The following is a 22,844-nucleotide window of genomic DNA, read 5'->3' as shown; positions in this document are numbered from 1 at the left end:
TCAGCAGGAGGCTAAGGTCAGATCCCAGCACCTTGAAATTGGTTCTGAGGATCCATTTATGATATAATCAGTCTATTGCTCCCAAAGAGCTCACAACCTGCTTCACCAGGCCCAGATCCTGCTTCTTAGATGAGTTTCTTAGTGGTACAACAGCGCTTTCTGGCCAGAGAACTAGTGCCAACTTAATATCTGACTAGAGAAGAACTCAATGAAAATCAGAGTTTCTCACTGACTTCAGGGGTCTTATCTGAGTTTCTAAATGCTTTTTATTCATTCCTACTTTTCCCCTCATAGTTCTCTAGTGATGGATTGATCTTTCAACTTTACTCCCTTTAAAGCTGTGAGTCCTTTGTAAACAAAAATGAAATTTGGAAGAAGCAGCAGTGCCTTACTCTCTCAACACATCGTACAACTTCCTACTTGTTTCAGTCTTGTTGGTGGTCCTTCCCAGCCATTATGTAGTTTCTAAGGCAGAATTACCTCTTCGAAAAATATTAATTATCTTTGTACAGAAAAAAAATACAGGTGGAGCCCATGTGGATTTGCACACTCTTTCTGTTAGATTAGTAGTCAGTCAGCTATAGCTCATGGGCCAATCCAGCCCATGAGCTAGGACTGGTTTTTACAAGTGAATATTTTGATAATGAGAAACACTAATATTGAACCTAAATTAAGTAAAATGTTATCCCCACCTAAAGAAAGAATTCCATTCTTCAAACAAATTTTTGAGATATAATTGACATACAGCACTGTATAAGTTTAAGATGTACAGCATAATAATTTGACTTACATATATTGTGAAATGATTGCCACAATAAATTTAGTTAAAACTCCTAGAAGACAACATAGGAGAAAACCTAGATGATCATGGGTCAATGACATTTTAGCCAGAACATCAAAGGCACGATCCATGAAAGAAAATAATTAATAAACTGGACTTCATTATAATTAAAAACTTTGGCTCTATGAATGACAATGTCCAGAGAGTTAGAAGGCAAGCCACAGACTTAGAGAAAATATTTGCAGAAGACACATCTGATAAAAAACTGTTATTCAAAATATACAAAGAATTCTTGAAACCCAACAATAAGAAAAAAAAACAACCTTGATTTAAAAATGGCTTAAGACCTGAACAGACACCTCATCAAAGAAGATATACAGGGCCTCCCTGGTGGCGTGGTGGTTGAGAGTCCGCCTGCCGATGCAGGGGATACGGGTTCGTGCCCCGGTCCGGGAGGATCCCATATGCCGCGGAGCGGCTGGGCCCGTGAGCCATGGCCGCTGAGCCTGCGCATCCGGAGCCTGTGCTCCGGAACGGGAGAGGCCACAACAGTGAGAGGCCCGCATACCGCAAAAAAAAAAAAAAAAAAAGAAGATATACAAATGGTAGACAATCATATGAAAATATGCTCCAATCATATGGATCCCCTGCATATCAGGGAAATGCAAATTAAAACAACAAGATACCACTGCACACCTATGAGAATAGCCAAAATTCAAAACATTGATGACACCTAATGCTGACAAAAATGTGGAACAACAGGAACTCTCATTCAGTGCTGGTGGGAATACAAAATGATGCAGCCACATTGAAAGACAGTTTGGGAGTTTTTTACAAAAGTAAACGTACTCTTGCCATAAGGTCTAGCAAATTTATGTCCACACAAAAACCTTCACATGCATGTTTAATGTGAACTTTATTCATAATTACCAAAACTTGGAAGCAATTAAGATGTCCTTCAGCAGGTGAAATGTATATAACTGTGTTACAACCAGACAGTGGAAAATCCAGACAGTGCTCAAATAAAATGAGCTACCCAGCCATGAAAAGACATGGAGCATCCTTAAATGCATATTACTAAGTGAAAGAAGGAAATATAAAAAGGCTACACACTGTGTGATTCCAACTTTATGACATTCAGGAAAAGGCAAAACTATGGGGACAATAAAAATATCATGGAAGTCCAGTCTTCAGAACTGTGAGAGATAAATTTCTGTTATTTATAAGCCACCCAGTCTGTGGTATTTTTTTTTATAGCAGCCAAACCAACTACGATATGTTAGAAATCTCCCTCTACCTGTATCTTGTAAAGAAACATCTGGTTGCATTTAGGGTCTACCCAGATAATTCAGGGTAAGATTTTCCTCTGAAGTTCACTAATCTAATTTTTTGTCATATAAGAAAATATTCACTCTTTTGCTCTATAAGGTATTATTATTCAGAAGTTTTTAGGATTAAGAAGTGGATATATCTTTTGAGGGGCCACCATTCAACCTATTCTGGGCTCCATTTTTCTACTACTTTTCTTTCTTCAGGTTGGCCAAGAGCCAGGAGAGGCTATGCTAGGAGCAGAGAGGGGAGATTTTTTTTTCTTTTCCCCAGAAGGCATTTGACTTGCTACTTCCCTTACCCATAGGGGAAAATGAGAAATGTGTGCACAAGTACAACTAAAGGCAAACTAATAAAGTCCAAGTAATTTGTGTTTATTATTCTGTGGTATACTTCTCCTGTTTTAGGGGATTCATTCCTGTTTTAGGGAGTCATTTCCATGTGCTCCATTTTTAGCTGTCCTTTCTAAGTCTTTTCTGCTTGGAAAGAGTTTAGAGAAATGAATAATAGCACGTTAAGTGCCTTCCTATTCCAGTGATATTTGCATTTTAATTAGAGATTCGCAGACCTAGAATTTTAGAGATTGGCAAGATTAAGCTCTAAATCCACATTTTATACATGGAGACATGGAGACTCTGAAAGAGGAAGTCCGATGGTAAACACTGGAAGACAGAAAAGTCTTTGAGTCCAAAGGATTGAATCTAGCATCAGTAGAACTTTAGTCCCTGAGAACAAAGAGAAGGGGTGTGTGTGTGTGTGTGTGTGTGTGTGTGTGTGTGTACGCACATGCTCACACGCATATTTTATTTTGTGTGAGTAGTGGGGAAGGGTGAAAGCATATGGGGTCTTCCCAGGATGTCATATAGAAATTAGAGCTGGAATAAACTCATAACGCCAAGTCAAAACCCTAGACTATAGAAATGAAATGACTGAGACCCTTATTAGTGAAGTGACTTGACCAAAAATTACACAGCTATTTAGTTGCAGAGTTAGGTAAAATTAGAACTTCAGGTCTCATTTTCCAATTTGGTGCTTCCTTTTTAAAGTTTTTATTTGTTTGTTTGTTTGTTTGTTTGTTATAATGACATATAGTTGCCTCACAATATTGGTTTCAGTTGTGCAACATAGTGATTTGATATTTTTATGGATTATACTCTGTATAAAGTTATTATAAAATGTTGGCTATAGTCCCAATGCTGTACATTACAACCTTGTATCTTATTTATTTTATACCTAGTAGTTTGTGTCTTTTAATCCCCTTCCACTAACTTTCCCCTCCCCCTACCACTCTCCCCACTGGTAACCACTAGTTTGTCCTCTGTATCTGTGAGTCTGTTTCTGTTTTGTTATAATTGTTCCTTTGTTTTATTTATTAGATTTCACATATAAGTGAAAACACAGTATTTGTCCTTCTCTGTCTGACTTACTTCATTAAGCATAATACCCTCCATGTTGTTGCAAATGGAAAATTTCATTCTTTTTATGGCTGAGTAATATTCCATTATATATATATATATATATATATCCATCTTCTTCATCCATTCATCTGTTGAACGCTTAGGTTGCTTCCATACCTTGGCTATTATAAATAATGATGCTATGAATATTGATGTGCATATATCTTTTTGACTTAGTGTTTTTGTGTTTTTCAAATATGCATCCAGGAGTGGAATTGCTGGATCATATAGTAGCTCTATTTTTAATTTTCTGAGGAACAGCCATACTGTTTTCCATAGTGGCTGTACCAATTTACATTCTCACTGACAGTATACTAGGGTTCCCTTTTATTCTAATTTTTGCCAACACTTGTTATTACTTGCCTTTTTGATGATAGCCATTCTGACAGGTGTGAGGTGATACCTCATTGTGATTTTGATTTGTGTTTCCCTGATGATTAGTGATGTTGAGCATCTTTTGATGTACCTGTATCTTTTCCTGTCACTAGTATGTCTTCTTTGGAAAAATGTATATTCAGGTCCTCTGCCCATTTTTAAACTGGGTTGTTTGTTTTTTGGATATTGAGTTGTATGAGCTCTCTGTATTTTGGATATTTACCACTTATTGGTTATATCATTTGCAAATATCTTCTCCCAGTTAGTACAGTAGGTTGCCATTTCATTTTGTTGATGGTTTTCTTCACTGTGCAAAGGTTTTAAAGTTTGATTAGGTCCTATTTGCTTATTTTTGCTTTTGTTTCCCTTGCCTGAAGATATAGATCCAAAAAAATATTGCTAAGGCCTATGTCAAAGAGTGTACTACCTATGTTGTCTTCTAGGTAGGAGTTATGGTTTCTGGTCTTACATTTAGGTCTTTAATCCATTTGGTGTTTATTTTTGTATTGATATATGGTGTGAGAAAATTCTCTAATTTCATGCTTTTATCTGTCCAGTTTTCCCAAACAACTTATTGAAAGACTGTTTTTTCCCCATTATATATTATTGCCTCATTTGTTATAGATTAATTGACCATATGTGCGTGGGTTTATTTCTGGGCTCTCTGTTCTGTTACATTGATCTATTTGTTCAGTTTTTTGCCAGTACCACATTGTTTTGATTACTGTAACTTTGTAATATCAATATATTCTGAAGTCAAGGAGTGTGATACCTCTAGCTTTGTTCTTTTTTCTCAAGATTGCTTTGGCAATTTGGGGTCACTTGTGTTTCTATATAAATATTAGGATTATTTGTTTTAGTTCTGTGAAAAATGTCATGGGTATTTTGATAAGGATTGCATTAAATTGGTAGATTGCTTTGAGTAGTATGGATATTTTAATACTATTAATTTTTCCAATTCATGAAAATGGGATATCTTTCCATTTATTTATATTTTCTTCAATTTCCTTCATCAAATTCTTTTGGTTTTCAGAATATAGGTCTTTCACTTCCTTGGTTGAATATATCCCTCATTATTTTATTATTTTCTTTATACTATTGTAAATGAGATTGTTTTCTTGCTGTCTCTTTCTGATAATTATTATTAATGTACAGAAAAACAACATATTTCTGTATATTAGTCTTGTATCCTGCAAATGTACTTAATTCATGTATTAGTTCTGATAGTTTTTGGGTGGAATATTTAGGATTTTCTATATATAGTATTATGTCATCTGCAAACAGTGACAGTTTTACATCTTCCTTTCTAATTTTGATGCCTTTTATTTCCTTTTCTTGTTTGTTTGCTGTGGCTAGGTCTTCTAGTACTATCTTAAATAGAAATGGTGATAGAGGGCATTCTTATCTTGTTCTTGATCTTAGAGGAATATCTTTAAGTTTTTCACAGTTAAGTAGGATGTTAGCTGTGGGTTTGCCATTCATGGTTTTATTATGTTGAGATATATTCCCTTGATACCCACTTTGTTGAGAGTTTTTATTGTAAATAGATGTTGAATTTTGTCAAAAGCTCTTTCTGGATTTATTGAGATGATCATGTGATTTTTATCTTTTGTTTTTTTTAATGTGGTGTACCACATTATTCATTTGTGAATGTGGAACCGTCCTTGCATCCCTGGAATAAATCCCACTTGATCTTTGTATATTATCCTTTTAATGTATTTTTTATTTGGCTTACTCATATTTTGTTGAGGATTTTTGCATCTATATCGGCCTGTAATTTTCTTTTTGTGGGGGGGTGTATCTTTTTCTGGTTTTAGTATCAGGGCAAAGCAGGCCTAATAGAATGAGTTTGGGAGTATTCCCTCATCTTCAGTTTTTGGTAATAGTTTCAGAAGAATTGAATTTACTCTTCTTTATGCTTGGTAGATTTCCCTGTGAAGCTGTCTGGTCCTGGACTTTTGTGTGTTAGGAGTTTTTTGACTACTGATTCAACTTCAATATTAGTAATTGGTCTCTTCAGATTATTTGTTTCTTCCTGATTCAGTCTTGGAAGATTGTATGTTTCTAGGAATGTTTCCAGTTTTTTCTAGGTTGTCCAATTTTTTTGGAGTATAACTGTTTGTAGTATTGTCTTATGATTGTTTGTATTTCTGTAACTTCTCCTCTTTCATTTCTAATTTTGTTTATTTGGGTCCTCTCACTTTTTTCTTAATGATCCTAGCTAAAAGTTTATCAATTTTGTTTACCTTTTCAAAAAACAGCTCTTGGTTTCTTTGATCTTTTCTATTTTTTTGTCTCTATTTATTTTTGCTCTGATCTTTATTATTTCCCTCCTTCTGCTGACTTTGGACTTTGTTCTTGTTTTTCTAAATCCTTTAGATGGTAGGTTAGATGTTTATTTGAGATATTTCTTGTTTCTTGACATAGGCCTGTATCACTATAAACTTCCCTCTTAATACTGCTTTTGCTGCATCCCATAAATTTTGGAAAGTTATGTTTTTATTTTCATTTGTCTCAAGGTATTTTCTGATTTCCTCTTTGACTTCTTAATTGACTCATTGTTTTTTTCAGCAGCATATTGTTTAATCTGCACATGATTGTGTATTCCCATATTTCTTCCTGTAATTTTTTTGTAGTCTCATACCATTGTGGTTGGAAACGATGCTTGACATAATTTCTATCCTCTTGAATTTGTTGAAACTTATTTTGTGGCCTAGTATGTGATCTGTCTTGGAGAAGGAGAACATTCTATGTGCACTTAAAATGAATGTGTATTCTGCTGTTTTGGGTGGAATGCTCTGTAGATATTTTTTAAGTGTAGGTGGTCTAATGTGTCATTTAAGGTTACTGTTTACTTATTGATTTTCTGTCTAGATGATCTGTCCATTGATGTGAATTGGGTGTTAAAGTCCCCTACTATTATTGCATTATTGTCCATTTCTCCACTTATGTCTGTTAACATTTGCTTTCTTTATTTGGGTGCTCCTTTATTAGGTACATATATGTTTATGATTATTATATCCCCTTCTTGTATTAATCCTGCTATCATTATATAATGCCCTTCTTTGTCTATTATTATAGACTTTATTTTAAAGTCTACTTTGTCTGATATGAGTTTTGCTACCCCAGCTTTCTTTTCATTGCCATTTTCACAGAATATCTTTTTCCATCCCCTCACTTTCAGTCACCCTATGTTTTTGATTGGAGCATTTAGTACATTGACATTTAAAGTGATTATTGATAGGTATGTACTTATTGCAATTTTGTTACTTGTATTCTGGTTGTTTTGCCCATCCCCTCTATTTTTTTCTTTTTCATTTAATTTCTTCCTTTGCAGTTTGATGATTTTCTTTCTTCTTCTTTTTAAAAAAATATTTATTTATTTGTTTGTTTGTTTATTTATCTGGCTACACCAGGATTTAGTTGTGGCATGTGGCATTTTTAGTTGTGGCATGCGGGATCTAGTTACCTGACCAGGGATCGAACCCAGGCCTCCTGCATTGAGAGCATGGAGTCTTAACCACTGGACCACCGGGGAAGTCCTGATCATTTTCTATTTTTTTTTCTTTTCTTTTTTAACATCTTTATTGGAGCATAATTGCTTTACAATGTTGTGTTAGTTTCTGCTGTATAGCAAAGTGAATCAGCTATATGTATACATATATCCCCATATCCCCTCCCTCTTGTATCTCCCTCCCACCCTCCCTATCCCACCCCTCTAGGTGGTCACAAAGCACAGAGCTGATCTCCCTGTGCTCCAATCATTTTCTTTATTGTTATGTTTGAGTTCCTTTCTTGCTAATTTTGGTGTATCTAATGTAGGTTTTTGATTTGTGGTTATCAAGGAGTTCATATAGTTGACTTGTAAGTATATCTACTTGTTTTAAACTTATAGTCATTTAAGTTCAAATGCATTCTAAAAGATCTGCATGTTTTACTCCCTTCCCCCATGTTTTGTGTTTTTGATGTCATATTTTACAAATTCATGTCTATCCACTGTTTACTGTAGTTACATTTGATTTTATAATTTTTGTCCTTTAACCTTTGTGCTAGCTTATTTAAGTGCTTGATCCACAGTACTTACTACATATTTACTTTTGCCTGTGGGATTTTTCCTTTCCTATAACTTCTTATTTTTTGTTGTAGCCTTCTCTTTTTCACTTAAAGAAGACCCTTTAACACTTCTTGTAAGGTTGGTTTAGTATTGATGAACACTTTTAGTTTTTGCTTATCTGAAAAGCTCTTTATCTTTCATTCAATTCCAAATGATAACTCTGCTAGATAGAGTATCCCAGTTTATAGGTTTTTCCCTTTCAGCACTTTAAATATATCATGGCACTCCCTTCTTGCCTGCAAATTTCCTGGAGAAAAATCAGCTGATAACCTTATGAAGGTTCCCTTGTATATGACTATATTCTCTTCATGCTTTTAAAATTCCTTCTTTAACTTTTGACTTTTTAATTTTTATATATATTGTGTGGGTCTCTTTGGGTTCATTTTGTTTGGGACTTTCTGTACTTCCTGTACCCGGATTTCTGTTTCCTTCTTCAGGTTCAGGAAGTTTTCAGCCATAATTTCATCAAATACATTTTCTGCCCCTTTCACTCTCTCTTCTCCTTCTGGTACCCTTATTATATGAGTGTTAATATGCTTGATGTTGTCCCAGAGATCCCTTAAACTATCCTTATTTTTTTAAAATTGTTTTTCTTTTTTGCTGTTCTGATTGGGTGATTTCCACTTTTCTATCTTTTGGATCACTTATGTGTTCTTCTGTGTTACCTAATCTGCTTTTAATTCCTTCTAGTGATTTTTCTTTTTAGTTATTGTATTCTTCTGCTTTCACTGCTTCTTTTTTGTATTTTCTAGTTCTTTGTTAAAGTTCTCTTTGTGTTCATCTATTATTTGCCTGAGTTCACTTAGCCTTTTTATGACTATTGCTTTGAAGTATTTTTCAGGTAAATTATTTTCCTCTGTTACATTAGGGTTTTTTCCTGAGCTTTTATCTTGTTCTTTCATTTGAAACCTATTTCTCTGTTTTCTCATTTTATTTAAGTTTCTCTGTTTGTTGCTATGAAATTAGGTGAAATAGTTACCTATTCTGGTCTTAAGGGCATATCTTTGTGTGGAGGCATCCCTGTGCAGTCTACAAGTGCCTAATGGCTTATTGGGAGAGCTGGATTTTAGGTGAGCATGGGCTACATCTTCTCCCTGGGTACACTGGCCTTAGTGGGAGATAGGGCTGGAATCAGAGGGGCCAGAGACAGAGCCAAGTGTGAATTGGGGATTCCTCTAGGCTCAGTGGTGGTCACTGCCATATTGGAGTTGTGGCTGGGGCCTGAAGGCTTAGGTTTCACTTTTTCCCTGGTGTGTGTCTTTGTTAGAGGCAGTGTTGGGGCCAGAGGGGTTGGAGCCACACTACTGAGCAGTCTCTGCTCCTTCCCTAGTGTATGTGCACACTGGCAATGGCAGTCTCCACCCTAGCTAGGGGCAAGGCTGTGGCCCAAGCTGGCTCTGCTCCTTCCCCAGTGAGTGCATGTGCATTGGCAATAGTGGCCTCCATCTTAGCAGGGAGAAGTGCTAAAGCAGGAGGGGCTGGAGTGGTAGCCTGGTACAGGCTGTGAGGCATGATGAGGCAGTTCTGGCAGGCTTGCAAGAGCACCAGGCAGCTTTTCAATCTATGATATTCATGGTGAGACTGGGAGCCAGCAAATCTGTGTGTGTTCTTCAAGAGTGGAGTCCTGGTTTCTTACATCTTTTCATTATGCCCCACTAGTTTTCAAACCAGATAATGGAGCTTGATTTCCCAGTGTTGGACCCTAGGGCTGGGATGCCTAATATGTGACTTAAACCCCTTGCTCCCCAGGGAGGATCCTGAGCCTTCTGGGTCACCCACTAGTGATGTAGGTCCCGACTAACACACTTCTCCTCCCTTCCTACCAGACTCTGTGTGGATCTTTCATTACAGCCTTGGTTGTAGAAGAGCCGCTCTTCTAGTCTTCAGGTTATTCTCCGTGAGAGTTGCTGTTTGTGTAGTTGTAGTTTTAATGTGTTTGTGGGGGGAGGTGAGCTCAGGGTCTTTCTACTCTGCTATCTTGATCCCACCTCTGATCAGTGCTTCTTTTTCTATAAGATATGAATAGCTACTTTTACTACCAACTCACAATATTGGTCCTGAAAGAACACAATATGGGACTTATTTGCCTTGAGTTGACACTCATACTTCAAGATTCAATGTCCACATATCTTGGCCTCTCCCTACCCTCCAAACCCATCCTCGTTTTATGAGAGACTCACTGACGATCAATTATTGGTGTCCCTCCTCAATAGCACACTCAGACGTGAGTATACAAGAAAGTGATCCCCACCTGGGGGCTGAATCTAAGTTATCTAAGGTGACTATCTCCATAGACTATCTATCTCCTCTAGTGAGTTCCTCCCTTCTGTATTGTTATTACAGTTGCAACCACTCTGTTGTACTCGTTTGCAGCTTTCTTAAAGCATAGCTGACATATGAGAAACTGCATATATTTGAAGTATAAAAGTTGATTTTTGACATATGTATACACTCATGAAACCATCACCAGAATTAAGATAATAAACATGTCTACCACCCCCCCACACACACCAATATTCCTCATACCCTGTTATAATATATCCCTCCCTCCCACCACCCAACTCCCTTGCTATCGCCTCTTGCCCTTCTTGACTTGGTTTGGTAATGTTAAAGTGTTCCAACCCAGGAAAGCAGCTAGATTCTCTGCATCTGAGCCAAGAGTAGAAGACACCCCTTGGGCCTTGCTTCCTTCCTCCTTTGAAAAGAAGTCAGACCCTCCCAAAGACTTATCTTTGCAGCTGTACACAAACAACTCTAAGACTAGATCAAAGGCCTTAAGTAAGGAACTAGGAGATTGAAGCATTTATATAAGTTGCAAGTAGGATCTAAAGTTGCAAATTACTTGAAGATAAACTAAAGAAAGATTTGAGGTGAAAGCATGTTTCTTAAGGAAACTTCTATTATAAAATAGCATACATGAAATTAGCATACATACTTTTCATAGCATGAAAAGTAATGAAAAGAAGAAAATCTGCATAATCCCACTACCCTAGCTGAACACTGTCAGTCATTTGGCATGTTTTCATTCCTGACTCTTCCCCCAACCAGAAAAAAAAAATTTTTATTGAAACCTACTTTGAATGCAACTTTTGAGTTTTTGTGTTTAACTTTTTCTCTATACACCTCCAGCACACACCATCATAATAAAACCATAAAAGCATGGGGTATATATTTTTCTCAGGTCTCAGAGAAAGAATCAACATGTCTTCTTAGAGGACGTAGCTGCAATATGAGGCTAAGAACAAAAGCTCTATATTGTGGTTCTGCTAGCAGGTTCTAGAGAATTGGAATCTATAAAAATAGAGAAATGTTTCTTTTCTGTGGCACAAAAGTTTACAGCAGGAAAGAACAACCCCCAGGGAAATCCAACTGCTATAGCCAAAAGTATACATTTTGGGGGGGGTATTATGGATGAGAAGCTAACTTCTGAGTGTACTTTGAGTGTACGTAGACAAGTACACTCAGAAGTTAGCTTCCTCATCCTTATAATTCCCACTTTCCCTTTACTAGTTTGGAAGGGCTCATTTAATGCTGATTTTCTATGTTCAGCAATCCAGATGGCCTGTTGACCAGTTAACATGTAGTCCACCCCATATTTATTGGAAGCAGTGAAATGGAATAGACACCCTCTTTCTGAGATATTCATAAGGAGAGGGAGGATAAATTTCTTACCCCCAACCCAAGGACAGGTAGTTATGCTCAAGATTCTATTTTCTTAAGAACTTCAAAGATGTGTTTTGAAAAGGAAAGGAAAGTTGTGCTCTGATCCTTTGCCTACTTTAATCAAAATTTCTTTTAAACCATCTTAATTTTAAATGATTCAGAGTTCATCCTCTGGCCACTTTAATATGCAAACAGTGAACTGGACCAACACCACAAACTCCAGGCAACTCCATTCACTGCAGCCTAAGTTGTGTGTTTGTAACCTGTAGACTGCAGTTTCTTGGGCTGCACTGCATTGACATAATATAATGTAGGTAAAATTGAACAGATTGAAGATGATGGCAATTAGAGAAGCTATAGAACATACATTGTCCTTGTGCTCATGTTCAATCTGACTACTGTTTCACACTCTAACAGTAAATGGAGTGGAGAGACAGAAGAGGGGAAGGGTTTATTCTGTGTGTTGGAAATCTGCCCTTTCTAATGATTCAACCAAGCTGGCCTGTATTATTCTAGTCTGATTTCATTGTTTTGGCAAGATTTGAAACTGACACTGCAGTTTGGAAGTTCTGAGATAATTGATGCCAGACAAGTATCACCAAGGGACGAAAACTTTTAAAAAATTTATTATTTTTATTAACAAGTGACTATGGATTCAGAATCACCTCCTGATGTTTTTAAAAACATTTGTCTTGTTATGAAAACGCTGTTAGCTTTTGAATTAAACGCATGAAAGTTTAGCTAGAGATAGATAAATTTCTGCTTAACCTTTTCCCCACCCCCAAAAGATAGCGTCAAAAGACACACCCAAGCATCAAATGACAAACACAAGTATACATACACAAATGTGCATCCTGGCAGAACTGTTTTTTACAGCCTGTTCACAAGCAAATTTCTGAAGTTGTGAACAGAGTTCAAGGGCTCACAATTGTAGCTTTTAATTATACAGCTTATCACCAAGCTCCCTGAGTGACTGACATAGCATAGCACACAACAGTTTTCTGGGGATAGTTCCTAACAGTAAGTGACCCTTGAATTATCTTCAACCCATGGCGCATCCACTTGTTCTGAATACTGCCTTACAAGGAATTACATAATGTTGCAACTCCCCTGCTGATATCTTAGAGACCAAAAAGACAATGCTAAAGGAAAGGCACTTTCCATTTCTCTTTGCCTTTCTTTCATTCAGAGACTATGACCTGAGGTATCTCAATAGGCTGAAATCCACGGACAGCAGATGGGGTGGTGAAAAAAGTGTTAGGTAGTTCCCCAGGGCTGATGGAGCCAGAGTCACTTTGCACTGAGCCTCCACTGTTCTCAAACTGGGATATTTTCTTTTTGATCATCTTTCTCTCCTTGGCTCTGCGATTCTGAAACCAGATTTTCACCTGAAACACAAAATGCTTTGGATTTAATGGGGCAACATACTGAATGCACTTTTCAGTCATTGCTGATATTGTTCAGGGACTCTAGTATTTACAAAGTCCTTTCACATGCATCGCTTAACTGAGCCTCACAATGACCTTGTGAAGTATGCCCATTTAACAACAGGTTTAAAAAAGGCTGAGACTCAGAGAGGGAAAGTATCTTGCATGAGATGAAACTGAAATCAAGTCCAGGGCCTCAGACTCTGAATGCAGTGCTCTTTATATTATACCTCACCCACCATCTCTGTTGCGCAGGTAGAAATAAATAATGATAGAATGGCAGATGCTGAGCCATGGTGATAAAAAGGGAGGGATTTAAATAGCAAAGGTGATTATGATCTGTCATTAAATGAAGTAAGGTTGTTAGAACAGAACTGGGTGAACAAGGGTGATGAAATACTATATCTCTTGCTGTCATACCAATGTGCCTTCATAAATGGTTGAAATGCAGGCTTCTTGGGATACAGCAATACATAAATGGACTTTACAGTTCTAGAATCTTATAATTTCCAGGTTTACTCCTAGATCTAATTTAAAAAAAAAATCAGGTAGTTATGTAATGTCAAAATCTGGGCGAGTGGAAACCACTGATTCTTGCCATGATTTAATCTTTACTAAGTATCCACAGTAAGATAAATTTGAGGCAGGAATCATAGGATTACATAGACCACAGAAAATTAAATTCCTACCCTGAGTAATAGAAAAACTTGCTTCAGGTAGCAGCATTGGTGTTCATTTACTGTTACAGTTTGACTGATATGAACCAGATAATTGCCATGATTGACAGATTTCCACTTCACACATTGATTATGACTACTTGGGGAACCATTTCAAGGTTTTGCTCTGACTGATCAATTGTATGGGAGTTTTAATCCTTCTCTTCCCCCTACGTCCCCACCCCTTGCTTTCACACCTACACAGTGCCCACCACGTTCAATTATTAATAAACCCATCAACCAACAATACTAAACTAGGTGGTCCAGTAGGATGAATGTGGACTTTAGGAGAGCTCTGAGAATGGCTTGGTCTTTGTTTTGCTTCCACTCTTACTTACAGACTTCCCTAAAACCTCAGCCTATTGAAATGCTTATATGAAACGTGTTAGATGTACTTCTGGTGTACCTGTCTCTCAGAAAGGCCCAAGTTGACTGCCAGCTCTGATTTTCTCCGAATGGTGATGTATCTATTGCAGTGGAATTCCTTCTCCAGCTCCAACCTTTGATGATCTGTGTAAACCACACGATACTTTTCTTTTGTCCTGGTTTTCCCTGTTAGGAGAGAAAGCAGTGCATTTAATCATATTTTGCTTCTTTGGAGATTGTTTTGGTTGGAGGAATCATAAACATTGTTCCTACCCTTAGCTATTACTTTCAAATATAAAACAAGTACATTTTTTAAGCCAAATATGTCATAAGTCCATTTCTCCATTAATTACTTTGTCATCTGTGGCTATTATATATATATAATATATATATTATAATATATATATTATATATATATATTCAACACACCTATCACACCACCATTGACATACTGTTACACCAAAGCATTTTAAAGCAAACAGTTAAGCCATGATTTTCATTCCCTTCACACTAACATATGGGAACAGCATTGTCATTTTCAGTAGTAGCAACATTCATTATACATGCACTTCATTTTATACTGATATTTTATGCAGTTCATTTATATTGTTTCCTATTGAACCTCTCACTTACTCTTTCAAATTACGCAGAATGTGTCTTATCCCCATTTTGCAGATAAGGAACCTGAGGCTCAGTGTAGGTAAGTAAGTGGCTTTGTGCTAGTGGGCTGAGGAGTGGGAACCCAAACACGTACCCTTGGCTCCCAGTCCGGTGTGCCAAATGTTATTCCTGATTTAAACATGCTGGACAGCATAAGAATGGCCCAAGTGAGGCAAGCTGTTTTGTGACCTGACATTCTAATTACATATACATTCTAGAATTTCATTTGGATAGTAATTTAAAAAGAAAACATCTATTGTCACTTAGATTCTGTTCTAAGATAGCCCCTATTACTTATCAGAAAAAATAGTTTAGTTTTCTGGGGAGAGTCTTAAACAAATTTTTATTCCCAAGTGGATAATGAATGGGGGAAATAGGGGGTGTTGACTTTAGCAGAATAAAATGGGTATTCTAGTATTCTTTGAAAGGATATACAAACATTTGCTTTGTGTTAAAATGTTTAACTAATTTCTCATGCCCTCCTTCAAATAGAGTTTTATTCCTCCTTTCAAATTTTCCAAAGGTGATTAGGAAGTTTCTCTTTCTTTTCCATTTTTCTAACCCCCTCCAGGATCTTCCTCCTTTTCTCTATGGCTTTTGGCAAACTCCTTCTGATCTTCCCTGGTTGTTTTTGATGTGAAGTTTTGGGGAGCGATCTGTAAGACAAAGGTTTCTTTAAAGTGTTTCCCTAAACTCCATTGAGGTGTTAAGATGCAGCACAAGCTTAACAAAGGAGCTACATAGCATCAGATCCCATCCTGAACCCTCTTTACATTCAGGAACACCAGCAAATTGGTTTGGAATTTACAAGCCCTAAACAAATGTCAGACACCCTTTCATCTCCAGGAAAGAAAAAAAAAAGGGACATGGATGTAGAAACAAATTCTAGATGAGAGATATGTTTTAGGATTAACTCATGGACTAAAGAACTAAACAAAACTTTCCCTCTTAAAAATGGAAAGCGATGAATCCCAGTCGATCTGTCTCAAAGGCTCAAATTTTAAGCTGGTTTTCTTTTTTGTTTGTTTGTTTGTTTTTGTTGTCAATTTTTTTAATTGAAGTATAGTTGATTTACAATATTGTGTTAGTTTCATTTGCAGCAACGTGGAAAGACCAAGGGAATATTATGCTTAGTGAAATAAGTCAGACAGAGAAAGACAAATACTGTATGACATCACTTACATGTGGACTCTAAAATATAATACAAATGAATGTATATGCAAAACAGAAACAGATTCACAGATACAGAAAACAAACTTGAGTTGATTTTCTGAATTTAGGAAACCAAAGGTCTGGCATTTGGTATGTTACAAAGGCAGAATGTATATTTGAAGTCACAGTGAAAACATTGAGGTTTAATTTATTTTCAGAACCTCAAATCTTAGAATCAAAATATATCTTTGAAGAGATGTTCCCTAAAACCCTTTCTAATCCCAAAGTGACTAAGTGTTTAAATTCTAACTTGAGGCAGAAGTTAAAATTCAACTTGTGTGTGTCTGTTTTCCGCTCTTTGATAATCAGTAAATATAACCAGACTTCAAGAACTCTGGAAGGTTGCAGTCCTTCCCCACCCCCATTGGTCATAAATTCCCCTCTTGCAGTTTCTTCTGAGGACAATAAAGTCAAGACCAGGCCTCTTTATTTGCCATGAAAATCCTCACCCTTTCCGGCAATATAACCCCTGAAGAAAGGAGGAATGAGGAAGAGCCAAGCTGCATATCAAAGCCATGCAAAGTGTTAAAAAGAGTCTGTTGCCCCAATCTGACAGATAAGACCTCAAACCTCAAGAAGACATAGATCAGGGGGAAATATTGACTGCACATTTAACAAAGAGAAATGAATTCCTGTTTCCTGGTGCTCCTCTTGTGTCCCTGCTCCCAAACTGTCTTCTTTCCACCCCTTTCATTACCTCTTCCCTTAAATGATGAAATCTGATTGAATGGGTTTTGGACATTTTTCTAGTAGAGCATAATGCCATATTTCCATACTAAAACATCAACAAAGCACTAAGAGCACTAGCTTTTATTGTTCAAGCTATTCTCTTCTCCCAGAGACTACAACATTTCTGAGGGTGAGGGATCCCCTTCTCTGGCACTATTGTGGGTTAATTTAGGAAAGTAACAAACCGTAAGTTGTATAACAGGGCTGCTTCATAGCCCTGTGGTGGGGATTTCACTGCCTCCCCCTGCCTAAAGCCTTGGACAAACCTCTGTAGTTCCCACTACCTAGAAGACAGTATCCCTACAGAGTTTGCAAACACATGTCATTATATATGATGACTTATCATCACCCTAAATGTGCTCATTTGAGAGACTGGCTGTGAAAGCACTGTTAGGCAGAAAAGCACTCTCCAAACCTAGGGGTTATGATGATGATGACAGTGAAGGTAAAGAGGATGGAAACCAATCTCTTTCTTTAGGGAGTAGAGTGTAATTGACACCATCATAATGACTTTCCATCTGATGGTAGTCTTTTGCTGCTTTTAGTTAAAAATTGCATCCAAATTCATTCATAAAAATTGTCCAATTAAATGATCAAAACAAAGAAAGATAATGATAAGCTTCAGGAATTATTAAGTAACTCATTTTCTGAAGGATCCTACCTGAATAAAATCTTTTAAGTATAACTTCCTCAGTGTTTTGTATTTTGTCCAGTGGGTTAATCATAATTATTCAAAGTCACTTCCTTCTCTCCTCTTCTTTCCCACACCTAAAAAGAAAGCCCCTCTCCAGCCCTGCCTAGGTTACCACCTTGCCAATACTCATACAAGGTTACAACTCTGGGTAAAAATAAAGCAAAAAATGAAAAAAAATTCCTAGCTGTAATGCACTGACAATATTTAAAATATGAAAATACTGAACTTTCCCCAGAATCTTTCTATCAGCTTCCTTTCCATATAATTTTTAAAACCAGAAGTGTATTGGAACAGAATACTTAGGGAACAAACTTGAAATAAAAATATTTCATTTTTAAATGAAATCACTTAGTGGACATTCATTTATTCTGTATGTCAGTCCCCTTTCTCTCATTTGAAAATCAAATGTGACAATAATCACTATGAAATGTTTTCCAATTGCCCCCTAATATGTGTATTTTTGTTTCTTTAACTTAAGGTTATTTTAAAAAACATTTGTCAGTGATGGAAAGAGCTTTCATTTGATTACCATAATCAGGGAGGGGTTACTTCAATTTTGTAGTTCATCTATTTTCTTCTCAGCCATAAGTCAAATGTCCTACAATACTACAGAGTGAAGTAGAAAATTTAGGAGAATCTGACTTATTCATTCATTTAACAAATATTTGTTTAACACTCACTATGTACTAAGCATACAAATGGGTGTCTTTTTGTTTGGAGTGATACAAAGAGGTGATCAACTTAATTTTTTTGTGGGGTTCATAACCTGAGATCCGTGGAAGGGCTTCAGTGGATCCATGAATCTCCCAACATTATTCAAAAAATGACATGAGTGTGTGCATGCGCATTTGTGCCTTTGTGCATTTTTCTAGGGAGAGGGTCCATACTTTTCATCACATTCTTAATTTGTTGCTATATGCACCTTAGCCTACAAGAATATAATAAAGGGGTACTTTTATAAGACATTAAAATGAAATGGAGATTGAATTTAATAAAGCCCCATCTATAGGATAGGCTGCCAGAAGTCAATGGGGTACCAAAATCATTCAATTTAGAATTTCTCATAGAAGTTGGAGAGAAAATCTTGTGAAGGTGGCATTGTACACCCAGGTTTCAAGAGTTAGCTGATGATGAAGACACCACAGAGCAATTTAGAGCCCCTTTCTAAACTTACCCAAAAGACAGAATCTGACAAATGCAAATGAAAGACTTTTAAGCAGAGAAACCCATCATATTTTCTCTAATAAACAGAAAATTCATGACTCAAGATAATTTATTTTATCTTGTCCTTTTCTTCCCATTGTTCTCTCTTCCAAACAACATACTAGTGACTTTCCTCTTCTAAAGTATTTCAAAACATAATCCTGAACTGGGAGCAGCTACTTTTCTGGCTTTTGTGTCTTTTGCTGATGGTTAGGGCTTAGTGAATAGATGTTAATTACAACCCTAAGATTAGATATAATAACAGCCCTGGGAATACGACACCCTAACCTCATTTTCTATTCTCTTTAGCCAGCCAACTCACTCTTACTTCAAAAAGCAATATGCAGACTTACTTCCAAACATTCTAAAGCTAAGTATTTAAGCTCAACTCTTAATTTGGGATTGCTACCCCAGTAATGTCCTAATCAATTGGAACTATCTCCTCTGGGCTGAGTCCTCTTAACGGTGAAAGTTGGTCCCATCCCACCCTCCTGCTTTTGCTTTTTTTAGGGAGAGAAAAAGGGCAGAACTGTGAGCAGAAGCATAATCATTGTGGACAAATGCTATTGAAATGTCATTTCTTCCCCAGAGGGATGAAAGTGATAGAGCTGAATTTTACTAATTTTCTCTAATGACAGGGAGCGATAGGTTGGAATAATAAGAATGTGATAAAAGAACAACTATAGCTGAAAACAAACATCTCCCCGCCTCCTTCCTCCACCCCCTGTCCAAGATTAAAGCAGAGTACCCACTTCCCCCGCCCCTGGCTCCCAGTAGCCGCCCACTGGCTTGCTGGCAGGAGCGTGGGTAGGCATTAGGCTGGGATCTCTGGGCTTTCTTATGTGTGGTGACAAGCCTGCATCCAGCCCCTGCACCTCGAAACGCCTGCCTGACTGTTAGGAGGGCTTTAATCACTTTAATCTTATTGATGTTGGGGCTGATATTCGTGCATGCCCAGGGGATGTTAGGGTTGAGTAGCTTATTATGTCCCAGTGGTGTGCTGTAGCTTTCTCACAGCCTCTATGCTTCTATTGGTGGAAGGGAAGTTGTAAGAAGGCATTGGGTTTGAATCCAGCTTGCCCCTGTCAGCTTGGGCGAAAGAAGCTGGAGCTTCCTTGAGAGTCCAGGGTGACCAGGTTGTTTTGCCACTGGGGCCTTCGTGGCTAAACTGGAGGGTCTGTTGCCAACCAAGCATCGTGAACCTAAGTTGAGAACCACCAGCTTTGAGGGGGAAGCCGACCTGCCCAGATGGGGAAGGGTTTGAAATGGAACGGGCAAGCAGCAGTGATTGAGCACAGGGGAACGTGGCTGTCCTCTCCTCATTCACCCACTGATCTTCCCCGTGCATCTGTTTTCCCATCTGGGCAACTGCAGGGTTGGATCTTGACCCTTGTGGATCAACATGCCCATTGTCTGCGCGGTTGCTCCCTTGACTGATCAGAAAATGGTGAAAAAGTCCCCTACGGTCGGCTTAGTTTCAAGCACCATGCTCTGCTTTTGAACAGAGGCACAAGCGAAGGAGGTCACTAATGGGCTGGGGCCCTGGGCAGTAAGACACTCAATGGTCTCCTTAGCTAAGCTGTCCGGGGAGAAGCCTGAGGAGTAGGAGGGCCAGAAGGCCAAGAGAAGTAGATGAGAAGCAAAGGAAGGAAAAGTGTGAGAGCACTGGAATCGATTACTCACCAGTCACCTGCACGGTCTTGCGCATCCACGCATAGGGGCTGTGGCGGCTTCTGTTAGAACTAGCGTCGGCGGTGCAGGCGTCGATGGGGAACAGTGATCCGCCGGCTGGTGTAGGCAGGCTGCTACCGCTGTTTCCACCCGCTGCGGGTTCCAGGTTGCTGTATTCCGGCGAGCCAAAAGCAGCGGGGCTCGAGGTCATGTCGTTCATGGGCACCGTGCCCATTGTACTGGACGGCCCGGGGTACACGCTCCAGTCTTCCCGAGGGGGACTATAGGGTGATCCCCAGGTCCCCAACGATGGCCCGTGAGGATCCATACCGGGCATATGGGGATACCCCATATAGTGCGCGTAAGACGGAGCCGCTGCGAAGTTGGAGGCTGGCATCGGACTCCCACCGTCCCCAGTGGCGCCAGTCCCTGCTGTGCCACCTCCTGCAGGGCTCCTGAGAGTGCCCGAGTACATGCCCGTTTCTTTTTCCAAAAGGCAGCTTCTGTACATAGTGGCTTGGGTGTGAGAAAGGAGCTCCCTAAGCCATCCTGAAGTCCCTGTAAGGCCCAACCCGACTTTGAGAAGCAGTTAGGGAACCAGTAGGTTAGGCCGTAGCTGCGCTGCAAGCTCCTCCGCGCCCCTCAGACAACTCCATCAGCGTTTCCTACCCTGACGGTTTCCAGGTGACTGGTAGCCCGGTATAGATGGGCGCCCAATGGCTGGGCTGACGTCAAGGGGCTTTAGGCTTTTACATAGCATTTGCATTCAAATGAACGGCCATTTCACTTTCACAGCGACTTGTTCACTCTACACTCCCGCTCCCAGAGCTCCTGGGCCTTTCTATCTCATCTTTCTCGTTTTTGTCCATCTGGTCCCATAGCACTAATTTTGCGCTTTTGGAGGCAGAAGGGCGCTCCTCTAGAGGTTTCTGAGCAGCTCCCTCCAAAGTGAGATGGAGACGTGTAGAATCAGGGCCAAATCCGGCTCTTTGGTCCTTACCCCGCGGTTTCTTTATGCTGATCTTCCCGCATCCAGTCTGCATCCTTGGTATCCCCTCTGCCCACATTCCCTGGCACGGGTACTCCACATGGCACTGGCCCATGATACCCTTCTCCTCATCGCCCCCTCCACCAGGAGGAGAGCTTTGTTTCTAAGGACAGAGATTCATTTCACAGAGATTCATTTGTAAAACATCCAATTAATCCGGCCTGCCATCTACTGGAATGTAACCTTAGGAAGGCAGAGAGGGATGTTTGTCTCTTGTTCACTGCTCTATCCCCCGTGTCTACAACAGTCCGGCACACATTAGGCACACAATAAATTGGATGTTTTACAAATATGCACAAATTAAAGAAAGATGAAGAGAGGAGGTTATGAAAAAAGGAAGGAAAGAAGAAGACCCATGTGGGTAGTGGGCTTTTTTATTTCCCTTTCAGTTCACTAGTCTTGCTTGGGTGTCTCTTTCTGCCAGTACCCCAAGGAGTCAAATTCCTGCAGTCTCAAGTCCAGGGCAGCTGAAGCTCCCAACTTTCTTTCACACTTGACGAGACTTCCTTTGTAAAGCTCCAATTGTTGAAAAAGACATGGACTTGCCAGTAGATGCCAGTGAACTCAAGATTTTGCTTCAAGAAGCCAGATCACCTCCTGACGACAAAACCAATTTGTATTCCAGGATTCCTTCTCACCCCTTCCCCCTTCCAAAGCCTACCACAACCTTTAGTTCAGGCTGTGCTCCTATTCAGAGAATGTGCTCCTCTATGAAGTCCAACACAACCTGGCATCTCCATTAACTAATCCCTCTTTGGCTTTGGGAATATCACTTCACTTCTGGGAGTTTCAGGGTTTTCCCCTGTGTAATAGGGATCCTAACATTGTCTGCATTTACAAGGCAGGATTTCCTGAGATGATGTATGCAAACTGCTTAACTTAACACTTGGCACACAGCACAGGGCCCCTGTATTCATTAATTTACTCGACAAATATTTATTGAGTGCTAGGTGCTATTCTATGCATGGAGACATCAATAGTGAACAAAGCCTTTAACCTTATTAAACTTATATTCTCAAGGGGAGAAATACTAATAAGTAATTAAATTTTGTGTTATGTCAGATGATAATGATCAATGTTGTGAAGAAAAAGAAAGCAAGAAGGAGAATAGGGAATGCTGGAGGATGTTGCAACTTAACAAGTGGTGGTCTGGAGGACCTTACTTAGAAATGATATTTAAATAAAATATAGAAGTGATGGAGTTAGCTATGAGGAGAGGATCCAAACAGAGGGAACAACAGGTAAAAAGTCTGTCTTCTATTGAAGAAGTAGCAAGAAGGAAAGTGTGGCTAACAGGTAGATGAGGTCCAAAAGCTAATGGGGAAGCTCATTTTTAATTTCTAGGTTTTTACTCTAAGTGAGGTAGGGGGACATTGTAGGGTTTTGCACAGATGAGTCA

At 38.8% G+C, this 22,844-nt stretch overlaps 1 protein-coding gene across 1 annotated transcript; it reads right to left on the bottom strand.

Moving 5' to 3' along the window:
* Positions 1–12,900: 12,900 nt before the first annotated feature.
* On the bottom strand, positions 12,901–20,908 carry CDX4 (caudal type homeobox 4; the record flags this gene model as incomplete). The annotated part of the gene is made up of 3 exons (XM_082610052.1): positions 12,901–13,107; positions 14,269–14,414; positions 20,410–20,908. The coding sequence occupies 3 exons, from the start codon at positions 20,906–20,908 to the stop codon at positions 12,901–12,903; spliced, it is 852 nt and encodes a 283-aa protein (XP_082466178.1).
* Positions 20,909–22,844: the final 1,936 nt, after the last annotated feature.

The sequence above is a fragment of the Mesoplodon mirus genome, assembly GCF_964341445.2.
Source record: "Mesoplodon mirus genome assembly, chromosome: X".
NCBI lineage: Eukaryota > Metazoa > Chordata > Mammalia > Artiodactyla > Ziphiidae > Mesoplodon > Mesoplodon mirus.
This window is presented reverse-complemented; position numbering and strand designations above follow the sequence as displayed.